General features: G+C 55.4%; 1 protein-coding gene across 3 annotated transcripts in view; it reads right to left on the bottom strand.

The window, feature by feature from the left end:
* Positions 1-2,570: 2,570 nt before the first annotated feature.
* MECR (mitochondrial trans-2-enoyl-CoA reductase) overlaps positions 2,571-13,154 on the bottom strand; it is a 53,611-nt gene continuing 43,027 nt past the window's right edge. For all 3 annotated transcript variants that reach the window (XM_067311707.1, XM_067311705.1, XM_067311706.1), the window contains exons 2-10: positions 12,585-12,682; positions 12,203-12,334; positions 9,395-9,538; positions 8,792-8,894; positions 8,067-8,169; positions 7,103-7,176; positions 6,510-6,570; positions 5,665-5,737; positions 2,571-4,627 (exon numbers count right to left, since the gene is read on the bottom strand). In XM_067311707.1, coding sequence (XP_067167808.1) covers positions 4,464-4,627; positions 5,665-5,737; positions 6,510-6,570; positions 7,103-7,176; positions 8,067-8,169; positions 8,792-8,894; positions 9,395-9,538; positions 12,203-12,334; positions 12,585-12,630 — 900 coding nt within the window. In that variant the 5' untranslated portion in view covers positions 12,631-12,682 and the 3' untranslated portion in view covers positions 2,571-4,463. The remainder of the gene's footprint in view (positions 4,628-5,664; positions 5,738-6,509; positions 6,571-7,102; positions 7,177-8,066; positions 8,170-8,791; positions 8,895-9,394; positions 9,539-12,202; positions 12,335-12,584; positions 12,683-13,154) is intronic.

The following is a 13,154-nucleotide window of genomic DNA, read 5'->3' as shown; positions in this document are numbered from 1 at the left end:
CCGGGGGACGAGCGTCAAGGTAAGGGGCGACAGGGCTTCGCTGCGTCGGAGATGGCCCAGCGCGGCCGGTTTTGTGGGTCAGCGCCGGCCCGCGGGCCTGAGCCGGTCGCAGGGGGGTAACACGGCTCGGGGAAGGAAATGCAGGGCACGGAGGTGTCGCCGGCACAGGGGGAGGCAGTGCCAGCGAGGGCAGTGGCGGCTCGTTTTGCCCATCACCGTGGCTAATTCTGCCTGGCCATCTGGCGAGGCCGTGGGGAGCTGGGGATAATCCGCCCCCGGCTGCTCCCTCTCGCCCTCTTGGAGAAAAAGGGCACTGAGCCAGGGCGAGGGCCGTTCCCGGCTCCGGGAGTGAGGACAACCCGCGGCCCCAACTGCAAACTGGCCGGGACCAGGGCTCCCACGGGCTGCAAGGCAGCCGGCATCCTTGGGCCACGCTCGCGGCCCCACGCGCCATGCCAGAAGGATTAAAAACATATTTTTTTGTTGATAACAACCTGTTCTTGGTCACGATGCCCTTTGCAATGGCTGATGCGCCCCTTCCGCAGCTCGGTCCTGTTACTCACCACTGCTGCCGCTTGCAAACTTTTGCCTTTTATTTTCCAACTTTGACCGATTTAGACATCGAAGTGAACAAATGAAGAAGATAATCTCCCTGCAGGCCTGCAAAGGAGACTCCTGCTGGCTCCCCCAAAGCTGATTTAGCCCTTTAAGCCAACCCTGATACCGACTGCTTAGCCAGCAAGTTTCTCCAGTTGAAGCACTCCAGCTTGCTTGAAAACTTGGGCAGCAATCAGGGGCTGCTCCAACAATGTTCACATTGAAGTGAAAATTTCTCTTTGCTAAGGCTTAAATGCACCAGGGCATGTTAGATCCTTGAACCTTCACGCTTTAACCCTTCTAGGGGCCTGTTTTTGAAAAGTGAAACCTGCTCCGCTTGCAGATCCTCCTCCTGCACCTGCTGCTGTGCCTGGGCATCTTCTACACTGTCTACTACGTGATGGGCAGCATCTGCCATGGGGCTCTCAGGTGAGGCGGAGGGGGTCAGCGAGACCTCAGCCGGCACCCAGGCGGCCCAAGACGCCTGCGTGACGGCAGGTTTAAAACAAGTTGGTTTAGGTCCGTGGGATTTTTAAATCTGCAGGGTTTTTTAATCTGTGGGGTGCACAAACTCTTCCTTAGGAAAGGAGGCTGAGAAGGAGTACTGGGTGGCATGGGAGGCTGCAGGGGTATCTGAAGGGGTCATGGCTAGGAGGGAAACCTTGTTTTAGAAGTCTCTAAATGTCTCACTCCACTGTAAAAGAAACAATATTTGGTTTTAAGAGGGGAGAGTGGCTGGAGCCTGTGCTTCCCTGGAGCTGTTGGATGAACCGGGCTGATACAGGGCATCTGCGGTGCCGAGGCCGGTTGGGCGACGTGGACACGTGGTGGCATTCGCGCCTGGCCAGGCAGAGGGACATAGGGATGGGGGGGTCTGGCTGTCCCATAACCGCCTGGCCCGCAGGCTTCCCACAAGCGTCCTTTCCCTCCCCGCAGGCTCGACACTTTTGACGGCCTCATCCTCTTCGAGTTCAGGACCAAACCGTCCCTTTCCAACCCCAAATATCTGGGTAAGCTGACGGGCAAGGGGGCAGCTGGGAAATGAAGCCGTGAGTCTCCCTGGCAGTGAGGGGCGTGCTTCACCCTGGGAGGGAACGGGATGCACGGGGACGGGAAGGCACTTGCCGCTGTAGAGCACACCCATAGCATTTAGACGGGGAAGACACCGGCCTCGCGGTGGGCTCGCGGGGCTCCTCTCGCCTCCGGGGGGGCTGCTGGCCATGGAGCTGACCTACTTCACCAGCAGCATCCTCTTCGCCGCGCTGCTGAAGTGCTGGGTCTGGGGCCATGCCCTGACCGTCACGCTGCTCCACGTGCTGCTGACCTGCCTTGGTGAGCGCACGGCTGGGGTGAAAATTTGGGGAGAGGGACACCACTTTTTGTGCCCTGCTGGTGCTAATGGAGCAGAGACAGCGCCATCACCCCTGCGGTAGCCTTGAGACACTTGCCCAAGGACCACGGCCTGCCTTCTCCTGCGCTTTTAAATATTAAATATTGGCTCGTGCACGAAATACCTGTGATTTAGCAAGAGGAAAGGGCTGCACAGCTCTGTAGCTTCGCTCATTAGATTTGCCATGGGATGCCCTGCACACCAGCTTGATCCCCATGTCTGGGGGAATCAACGGCAGCAGTGCTGGCCAGGCCACGGTACCTGGCCTGCTCCTGGGCCAAAAAGACAGATGGGGAAGGGTAACAGAAGTAAATTAAGGGATGATGGATGAATCACACAAGGAACAGCTGAGCAGATGAGGGTTTCCTATAGCAGAAGGGCAGCTGCACGAATATCCTGCTTCAGCAAATTCAGCAGGTTAGCTACCCCGGTCCTCATTCGAAGCCTAGTGACACTAATGGGAATTTTTGCATGGCTGCAGGTGGGTTTGAGGTCTGTACTGGGTTTGAGATCTTAACCATGCTTGCCAGGGGGAGCAACACTTACAGTCTGCCTAGGCAAGTTGCACTGCAGCACTTCACACTTTGATCACAGAAAAATTTATTGGCAGCATCTTAAAAAAAAAATAAACATTGATTTCAAAGAGATTTCTCTGCAAATCTCACACTCATAGTGCCAGTGGTTTAGTAACAGCAGCAAAAGTTAATTCAAGTCAAGGTACTGCAAAAAGCCACCCCTTTCCTACACGCATTTGAGACTCCAGACAAGGGCAATGCAGGCAGCTGGTCTCCTGCCGAAGCCTTGGACCCAGCACCCAGGGCCAAGGCACTGGGGAAATTCAGCTGCAGGCCAGGAGAGTCCCATCCCTGGCTCAAATGTGGGGCCACGAGTCAGGGTGCTCCCTGAGACGTCTGCTCTGTCTTGCAGTGACGGGACAGTTCCCGCTGGTGTGGCAGTGGTGTCTGGCGCTCGGTAAGTCTTCGTTTCTGCCTGTTTTTCTGCCACTTTTCCAGCCTTTTCCTCTGGGCAAAGCCCTCCAGACCCGAATCTGCCCAGGGTAGTCTGGGTCAGCCGACCTGGCTCTTGGCCCCCTGGTAATGCCACGAGGGTCATGGATGGCAAATGCTTGCTCGGCCTTACATGCACCTTCCTCTCTTCCAGGGAGCGGGTTCATCCTCATGGTTTGCACTGGACACTTCCTGACCTGCTCCATTTGTCCCCGCTCCGGCTGGTCCACCTTGGAGAGTGACACCACGGGCTTAGAGCTGTCTGTCCCATTGCACCCCAGCCTGTCCTCCCCGCAATGCTTCCAAGAGGAGTGTGCATCTCCCTGGCATCCATCCGGCTCAGCAGTTCAACGCTGAGGCTGGCAAAGATGGAGCCACTGCTCCTGGTGGAGGCGGCTGAGGAAACGCACGTGGAAGAGCGTGCGGTTCACGCGTGTGAGCTGAGAGGGGCTGCGTTAGCAGAGCAGCCTGCTGGCACTGGGTGACCCTGTAATCCTCCGCCAGCGCTTTAAAGTTCATGTTTGCCTCCGACCCTCTGTCTCGTTGCATTTAATCCGCGACGACTCGATCAAAGCAATACGCAGGCATGTATCGCTGCCACCTCAATACCATCCCGCTCGTGCCAGTGGTGCCCGTCCCTATGGTAGGTCCCAACCAGCAGCTGATGCCTGGGAAGAGTCTCATGTTGCTCCGCCTGGGCGAGCACTGCCTCCTCGGAGCGAGCGTGGAGCCAGACACTGGTTGGGGCTGCGGCATGGCCGAGCAGCCACCCAATATCAGAGCGGGGATGGGAGTCTCCAGTCCCACTCTGCTGGATGCTGCCGGGCCTCTGCGGGTTGAGGGGTGGCTGAGAGCAAGAGTGCCTTTAGCAGCAGCAGATGTGGCTGTGCCGGTGCTGGCTCAGAGGTAGGCAGCGACCAGCCACACGCTTTCCTGCAAAGCGACCTGAGAACAGCCTGAATCACCTGGAGGTGACGGCAATACAAACAGCAGAACGAAGGTTCGAGCTAGTGAATGAGGCAGAAGGCAGCGATCAGCCATCCTAGGTGGCAGAACAAACCCCCGCTGTGCAAATGCGCCCGACCGGGAACTTCTGCTCTTCGCGGCCTTGGCTGCCCAATCGCCTGTCGTCACCCCAATCTGCGATTCCTGCAACAGCCGCCTCAACACCCTGAGCTTTCCATTGCAATGAAACTAATCTAAGCTAAAGCGAGGTTGGAATCTCTCTCCAAAAGCAATAACTTGCTCTCATAGTGCCATTTATGCAAAGTTGCAGAGGCTTTTAAAACTTTAAGTGGGCAAAAAATGGATGGATCTATTTTTTTTCCCCTTAGTACCTTCCCCTGCAGACAACACGGCAAAGGGAATGTTTGCAAGCCGGCTGGGATCCAGCTGCAGGGTCCAGCAAGATGGGAAGCACCTGCAGTTCAGCCTGCTGCTACACCCGAGCCCTCCCTGGGCTCGGGGAGTCACAGGATGAGTATCTGTTTAGACGATGTGAACGGCTTCATGGAGGCCTCCAGGGCCGTCCTGTAGTCCTCGAGCGGGACCTCCGTGCATGCTGGCGCGGTGAGCTGCCCTTTCCGAACGAGCTCACACAAGCTCTCTACCATGCTCTTCAGGCTGTCCTTGTCTGCAAGGGAAGGAGACAGCTTGCAATAAGCCAGAGCCACCAAGCAATTCCCGGGCAAAATACCTGCCAAAACCCACACCGGAGCGGGTCCTGGTGGCACAGGCTCTGCAGCCAACACAACCCTGGGGTGCAAAGCGCATGCACCGTGCTCCCAGCTCAGGCATTTGGGATAGGGCAAGTGCCCCAGGTACGTGAGCACCAGCCCTGCTTGCTCACTTGCTCAGCAGCAGCTGGCACCCATGGGGCAGCGCAGGGCAGGGACTGCACATGGGTGTCACCTTCAGCAGGAATGTCCCCCCCAGTCCCTGTACGACCTGCACTGCCCCGAAGAGGGGCTCCCTCAGCTTCCCGAACTGCCCTGGGGTGTGTGGCCACAGGTCGCTGCCCGGTGCACACCTCTGCTCCCGTACCCATCGCCGGCCACTCTCGGGGACGCAGCATGGAGGGGGCAGCAGCTTTCGCAGCTCTGGCTCAGTGAGCCAGATGCTCTAGTTTGCCTGTCCCAGCAAAGCTGGGCCAGTGCTTTAGGTCCCTTCTGGGACATGGCCTGGGGAAAGATGAGCCAATCCAACGTGCTGCCTCAACTGGACTTCCAAGGGGTTGTAGAAATGGCTCTTGGACCAAGTGTGAAGCTGCCCAAAGCTGGTGGCAAACAGGACCATGGGCCAAATTCACACCTGGTGCGCAGGTGGCTCTTCCCACCCACCCCCAGTGAAGTCAATGGACTTGGCTCCATGTGCTCCAGCAAGGCTTGTCGACTTTGCAGCTGTTTTACCCACGCCAAGTGTGACAAAACAAGGGGAACAGTAGGAGGTATGAAGAACACCAGGAGGCATCTTCTTTCCAAGCTAGTGCTGCAGCCTCCCGGGCTGCACTTCAGCAGGTCTGAGAACTACCAAACTCACGACTGAAGTAAGAGCAAACAGGGAGGGTATCCCAGCATGGGAGTGACAGGTCAGCCATGAACATGTTGACCCACCACTTCAGTGACATCCTTTGGCATCTGTCCACATCTGCGATGGCAACTGCCAACTTACTGTGCATTTGGTCTTTCTTCCACTGGGTCATCCAGAATCCACGGAGCTTCACGTCCTTGAAGATGAACGCGCTCTGCAGAAACAGGGAGACGCTCACCACTATGCATTTCCATTCTGCACATGCCAGAAGGCGAGATCTCCCCCCAGTATATTTCTAAGCTCTTGTAAGTTTGACAGCGGTTGAAAGGTGGCAATGAGGATCTTCACTCTTCTGTTAGAGCTTTAATTTGTGACAAATTCACTTTAGCAAGTTCACATTAATGAAACACCTCGCATTATCCCAGGGTCTCCATGGCACCACAGCTCTGAGCTGCTACAGGTCCAAGGTTAGAGGGGCTCCACCTTGCCAGAATAAAACGAGATTGCAGTCAGAGCATAGAGGGATACAGAGATGTGACTCTGATATGCAAGATCAGCTTGTTTCAGGGAGCGCTTGTTACTCAGTGTCTGCTGAGCAACTTCCCAGGCTGGGAGTTCACACCAGCCAGTTCCTTCATACATAATGCAAGAGACCTGCGCCAGAGGTGCAAACCAGCTCATCTTGCAACAGCCCCAGTCAGTTTAAAAAAAAAAAAAAAAGTTTGGAGGCTCTGAATTTGATGTTCAAACAACAGATGGTGGCAGATGCACCCTCCTACTGAAGGAAGGCAAGAGCTGAGCTCATGTGGTCCTTCCAGCAAGGGCAGTGGTGCTGAGCAGGAGCTGAGAGGATGACGGGCAAGCAGCAGCTACAGAGGTGTGAACACCTCAGAGCACCTGCACATTGGCAGCGTGGCAAAGTGGACAGCCTGTAGCAAGAAGGCTATTCAATACCGCGGCAGGTCAAGAGCATCTCAAATACTCACCACAGGGACCATCACAGGCTGCTTTGCCATTCCTCCATAGGTGACCATGGTCCCTTTGGGCCTGGAAGAGAACTGGGTATTCGGGTAACTGCGATCTCCAACACAAGTCTTTGACCTCACTTGTTACCTCTCCCTCTGTTATGCCCAAACCCATCGCTGTGCAGATGGGGCTATCCTTGCACTAAAGGCTCCTCCAAATATCCACTGAACTCTGCCTTCTAGATTTCCCCTTTTCCTTGCATGCAGCAGTAGCTGGATTTGCTGTCAGATGCACCAGCCAGCCCTTGAACCTGGCCAGGGCCAGAAGGACATTCATAACTCAGATTTCAGACATCTTTTGCCTCATGCCACTGGCAGAGAGGTTTGAGAAAAGTGAGAGATGGGGTGATGATGGGTTAAGTTATTATTTCCCAAGACTTCTCCCTTTGCGCTCCTTTTCCCTCACCAAAATCCCAATGAGGACCAACATCAACTAATAACATCTGCAGTCCCCAGCTGAGCTCAGAGCACTCTGGAGCAGGCCCACCCTGGTGCTGACCCGAAACCTGCAGAGAAGCCACACCTCAACAGCCAAGGCAAAGAGCCAAACTTACTGCAAGTGCCGCAGCATCTCAGTAGTGCTTTTCCCTCCGACGCAGTTCAGGGCAAGCCGGGGCTTCGGGATGCTCTGAAAGAGTCGTGGTTTCAGCGACAGCAGTGGGGAGCAGTGCACAGAAAGAGAAGTTTATTAAGAAGGTCCCCAAATTTTAGGGCTCTCTTGAGCGTGAGACCACAGCTCCTGAGGGAGCAGCTGCCTTAACCCCAGTGTTTACTTGGAGACAGCTAAGAATCACAACCAGAGCCAAAAATCAACAGGCTGAGCCTCACAGCAGCAGGGAAATCCCCCAGCCCTGCAGGGCTAAATCCCGATCCAGAGAAAGCTCAAGTGAAACCACTCCAAGGGGAGCAGGAAAACCCATGCCCAGGAGGATATTCCCCATCAGAGACATTTACCGCACCTCTGCGAGGAAAGGACATTCCCTGCAGTACGTCAAGGTGCAGCACTTCACTGCAGTGCCTCTACCTCCAGCGTGGTCCCCTCAGAGACCTTTTTGCTGATTTAACCGTGAAAGCTGCTCCTGGTGCAGCCAGCTAGATGCCAAACACACCGCTCAGCTTGGAGAAGGGATGAGAGGTAACAAGGTAATCGGAGCGGCGGAGATGAATACGTCCTAGTTTATCGCCAGTAAGGCGACACTTTGCGAAAGGCACTTTGAGACCAGGAGTTTGGCAGATTGAGCGCGTATTTCTATTAGCAGATGGGCACATTCAGTTACACGAGAGGATAATACACACGGTAACTAGTGACTTAGAGGGAAAAAAAGCGCAAGAACACTATTCATTAGCTTTATATCCATCCCTAATGATTTACAGCCTGAACACGATGGTTGCCTGCCTAGAGATTAGGAAGAGCTTATTTCATATCTGTCCTTTCCAGCATCCTTGCACCGTTGCTCAAAGTACTGAGCTACAGGGACAACCTTGGACTTTCTCTCTGGAGGGATCAACAGCAAGTACCTTAAATAGGTCTTTCATGTCTGGCTTTCTCAGCATCTCTTCTGTGATGACGTGGTCTGCACCGAGGGACATCAGTCTCTCCACCAGCTTTGGGAGATCAGGTCTGGAGGGGAAAAAAAAAAAGACAGAGGAGACCTGATGAGCCAGAAAGGAAAGAGCAAAGAGCGTCACCTTGATCTTCCTCTTGCTCAGATGTAGATTAGGGAGGAGACGTGGTAGAGCAGAGGCTGGGAGACATCTTCCAGCCCCTCTCTGCCGCAGGAGCCTGCCCCAACCCCAGCTGCTGCCGACAGGGGTCTCCTCCCATCTCACCAGTGTTGTTGGTGCTGTGGCAGCCCCAGCTATTCCTGTACATGGCTTCCTGCTGGAAAAGGCTTCCACGGCCCCGTGCAGGGATGTGACCAGCTCCTGCTCCCCCACACACTGGTCTTTCCAGCCTCAAGTTATTTCTATCCCTGCTTTGGACTGCAAGCGCAACAGGCCAAGACCAAATCCCACCCCCACACTCGCCCATCTCCCTCCAGCCCCATTTGCCGGTAGGGCTACGTGTTCCCGAGGTCCCTCTCAGAGCGACCAGGATGAGAAGCTGGTGTTGGGGGACGCAGGGCAGCTCTGCCTTCGAAGGGTGGCTGCATTTCAGCCATCTCTGCTCACCATCCTTTCCTGCCCCTTGGAAACCTCCTCCCTTCCCAGGAGGAGTCTCTGGCTGTCCACGCCACGCTCACCTGTCTCGGACCACGTTGATGGTCCTGATGCCGAAGGCTTTCGCGATCTGGATCACAGCCTGGCCCACGCCACTGTTGGCAGCATTCTGGATGACGGAGTCACCTGCGGAGCGGTGCAGAAACTGGCTCAGCTTGGCCTTTGAGCTCTCCTGCGGGACCGGTGGCCTCCCACCCGCAAGCTGAGACCCAGCCAGCGCAACGCTGAGCCCCACGCTGTCCCTTCTCCCTCGGGGAGGGGAAGGCGACTGCTCTGCCTCCACCTCTGCCTGGGCAGCCAACGGGGAGGCTGCTTGGGTCAAGGTTTTGGGGCAGAAATGACCGAAAGACCTACCAAAACTCGTTTCCTCCATGGTCCCGCATGCAATGCAGCCTTTCAGCCACCCCTGAGCACGAGGTCTAGTAGCTTTTGGCAAGGGAACCGCAAGCGACCGTCCCTCTCCTCTCTGGCCACCCCGACTCCCCTCCTTGCGGTGCGGGATGTTTGCCAAGACTGGCCGCAGTGACGGCAAGTCACGCGTCTGCTCCCCCATCTTCACGAGACGGGCCGCAGCAACGCCACGTAACGCTGATGAGACCCTCGGGTCCCCGCAGCCCCGCACGTACCCGGCCGCAGGGTCTCGAAGTCGGCCAGCATCCTGTACGCCGTGCAGGGGTTGACGCTCAGGGTGGCGGCGCAGAGCACGGGGATGTCACCGGGCACTCGCAGCAGGGTCTCTTCGGGGAACACCGCTTCCGTCCGCCACGTCCCTAGGGCAGAGGCAACGTTTCACCAAAACGGAGAAACCCACCAACGGCCGGTGCCCAAAGCAATTCACGGGCCGCAGGTGAGGTTTCGCTGCAGCTTCATGCATTTCTTGCTAAGAAAGATGCAAAAACGCCGTAGGAGCTCAGTCTGCATATAGGTTTGAAGAGCATTTTTGCAAACGTCGCGTACGCTTGGCTGTCAGCGCACGATCCGCAAAGTCCTGCCTCCCCTCCCCGCGGCACGGCACAGCGACCACGGGTTGCTTGGTGGCCTCCATCGGGCTCGTGCGTCAGCAAAGACGCTGGGGCCACGGGGAGCTCCCACAGCAGGTATCCGCACCCTGCCCCGTGCCGCTGGCAAAGCGGCTCTGCTTTTGCTTCCCGGGATTTGCCGCTCCGGGGGCTGTCGCGTCCCGCACGCCAGCGCCTTTGGTGCGAAACGCGCCCAGCATCCCGGGGTGGGAGAGGTTTCCCCCAGTCCGTACAAGCACGGAAGCACTGGGATGCCGTTTCCGGGGTTTCTAAGCAAAACGCTATCGTACACCTCGCGGCACACGCTGCCTTTGCCTCGTCAGGACACCTGCGGGAGACAGGAGACGAATCCCCGGCTGCCCAGGGACAAGAGAGATTTAATACCCAGAAAAGTCTACTCATTTCCTAGACGCGTAATAGGACTGGGGCTCCTTGAGCGCAGGGAGCGCGCAGAGCTAATGGCAATACTCCATATCCTACAGATGAGCCCATATATTCAAAGCCAATTTACTCAGATTGAGTGACTCTACATTTATATCCGATTTAACCCCCTATCACCCATTTACCTTTTTCATGTTTAAAAATATCACGTTTGGATCTCGACTAGATAGCTTTCCTCCTCCCATTAAGTGGAAAAGCCTTTTGAAAAGAAATAGGCAAGGAACAAGCTCTTACGCTAAACCAGAACCGGCAATTTTTCCTGGCCATTGGCATTTTGGAGTAGCACGAGACACATTTGTTTAAAAATGAATTCCCATGCTTTCCGCATCAAAGCGCTATTAAGGAGGGAACTGTAATGAGATATAACTATGACCTTGCGCAGGTTAAATGCTTTATCCCGCGTCTGCGAAGAAGCCATAAGGAGATGTGACAAAACACAGTTGTTCCCAGAGAACAGCAGATTGCTATAATGTTTTATAATGGTTCAGAAAGCCCGTAATGGCTCTACGCTGCAGAAAACCAAATTATTTCTGAATTCAAGTTTAGCGCAAGCAACGGCACCGCCACTGCTCCTCTCGAAAGCGCGCTGGGTTCTCGCGTTACGGCGAGCGACGGCGATGAGCGGGCACGTCCCACGCGAGCTCCTGCGCCGGCGGTGCCGATGCCAGGGAGCACCGGGGTGACAGCAAGGCGCAGGGACCTACATGGTCCAAGGCACCGAGCTTTTTTTTTTTGCACCCCGCATTTCCCCGGGGCTCTGCCATTCCTGCGGAGGAAGGGCGATTGCAGCAGCGAACGCCGGAGCGATTGCAGCCTGATTCACCGGGGCTGGGTACCGGCTACTGAGCTCACTTAAAAAAAAAAAAATAACGCGTTCAAAAACAAGTGGCAGAAAGAATAATGCTTAAAACTGCATATAAACAGGTAAGAAATTAAGAGGCCTTTGTACAGCTCCGCAGCTATCCAGATGCTTCTCGTCTGGGACAATACAACCCATTATATTTATGATTAGGCTAATATGGCACTAAATGGATTCCAACTGCTGCTTTCCTCGCCTGGAACAGTCTCTAATGGAGTTTTTTTTCTTTTTAAGTCACATCCGATTAGATGGAATTGCTGTAACTGGGAGGTACATGTGATTATGGCCATGCTAAGCAAATACAGCCCTTCGGAGAGGAAGGATTTTGCTCCAGAACAGCACTAGGGCAGACAAACTCCTAATCTCTTGAGCCAAATCTGAAAGCACTGGTTCACAAGGGAGGAAAAAGTCTGCAGGAGCGTTGGGGAGAAGCTGGGGACAGGAGCCTTGTGCTTTACTCAGGGCATGGGTTTGCTCTCAGCTCCACTGTAACCTTCCTGCATGGGCTTGAACTGCCACCAGTTGTGTCAAGCACCCCGAGAAGCCCCTGGGATGAGGTGCTACGGGAGAAGGCAGCACCCAGGAGGACCTTGCTGGTGACCACGGATAATGCGGTGTCTAGATAGCTCCAGGGAGGATGGGAGCAACCAGCTGCTCCAGACGTGACCTCTGAAATACCTGCAGCACCCTTTTATTTTGGGAAAGCCATCTTCTGCTCCACCAAACGCTGGTCCCTGGTAGCCAGCTTAGCAGAGATGTTCGTGCAAGTCTAAGCGCTGGCACCATCCCCACAGCTCTGCCCGTCACCGCACATCAGTGCGTTTCCTACTTGATAAAGCACAGGCAGGTGCCAGAAACCCCATGTCCGTTCCCCACCGAATGCCGCTCTGCAGCGTGCTGGGGAGGTCACTACTGCCCCAGGTCTCAGCAAGTATCTTCCTTGTCGAGACCTGGGGTGAGCTGTGCCCTGTGCTGGCCACGGGCCGAGGTCTGCAGTGGACGAGGCCAACCAAGAGCCATCGGGCAGCTCGTGTCATCGTCCCCATCTGCGCAGCCAACAGAGCTGCTGCTCTCGTGCCCTGGACCTGTCCCCAAGAGTTTGGGTAGGAGCTCACCGAGTCCAGCATCCGCTGGGATCACCCAGTCGCCAGGTTTCATGGATGTCACGCAACTGCCGACCTTCACCACTTGGCCAACGCCTTCGTTGCCTCCGACCGCCGGCAGCTCGGAGAGGATGGCGTACGTCCCTGCAAGGAAGCCAGACCGTGAGGAGCAGATTGCTTCGCACCAAGCCTGTGGTGAATCACAAGCTTCTCCTCTTGGAGCGCTAAGGGCTAGTCCCAGGAACGGGGCTCTGAACCCTTCGAGACCATGCTGGGCACGTCACAGGTGGTCTAGCAGCCCATTGCGTGCCCGACGGCACGGTGCCCATCGAGGGGAACGAAAACTAAGCTGCTTGGCAGCAAAGAGCCAGTGCAACTGCAGAAGCCGGGTTACCTTGGATCATGTTGATGTCCGCTGGATTGATAGGGGCTGCTAACATCTTGATGTGAACATCAGAATCCCCCAGCTTGGCCACCTCTAGGTCTTTTAGTCTGAACAGGGACACACAAAGAAGTGCATTAATATGTGCTCAGCTGATGTCTTCTGCATGTGGTAGAACTGAAAAGAGATTCCCCTATTTTGTCTAAAACAGCCCTATTTTCCCCACACCTTTTGTTTTGCCACCACCTCGGCCTGGTCTCCTTTAGCAAAAAAACCCCCACATCCCACCTAAGACAACTGTATCCAGACTCCACTGCTCCCCAAACCCAGTCCCCTCCGCTTGGGGACCTGTCCTCGCCATGCCTTCTTCCCAGGGAGCCGCGGGCGCTTGTGCCGGGGGTTAGGAACGAACCCAAAATACTTCTTGCATGGAGAAGAGCCCCTCCAAGGCGGGAGACCTCTCCAACCCCTTTGCCACAAGGCTGTTTTAAATCAGACGGAGATGCTCTTATGCTGGAAGAAGAGCAGGGTGAGCGGAGTTGTTTAACTTAGCTTATCTCCCTCGGAAAGAAGGGATGGACC

The sequence above is a fragment of the Apteryx mantelli genome, chromosome 27, assembly GCF_036417845.1.
Source record: "Apteryx mantelli isolate bAptMan1 chromosome 27, bAptMan1.hap1, whole genome shotgun sequence".
Taxonomy (NCBI): domain Eukaryota; kingdom Metazoa; phylum Chordata; class Aves; order Apterygiformes; family Apterygidae; genus Apteryx; species Apteryx mantelli.
This window is presented reverse-complemented; position numbering and strand designations above follow the sequence as displayed.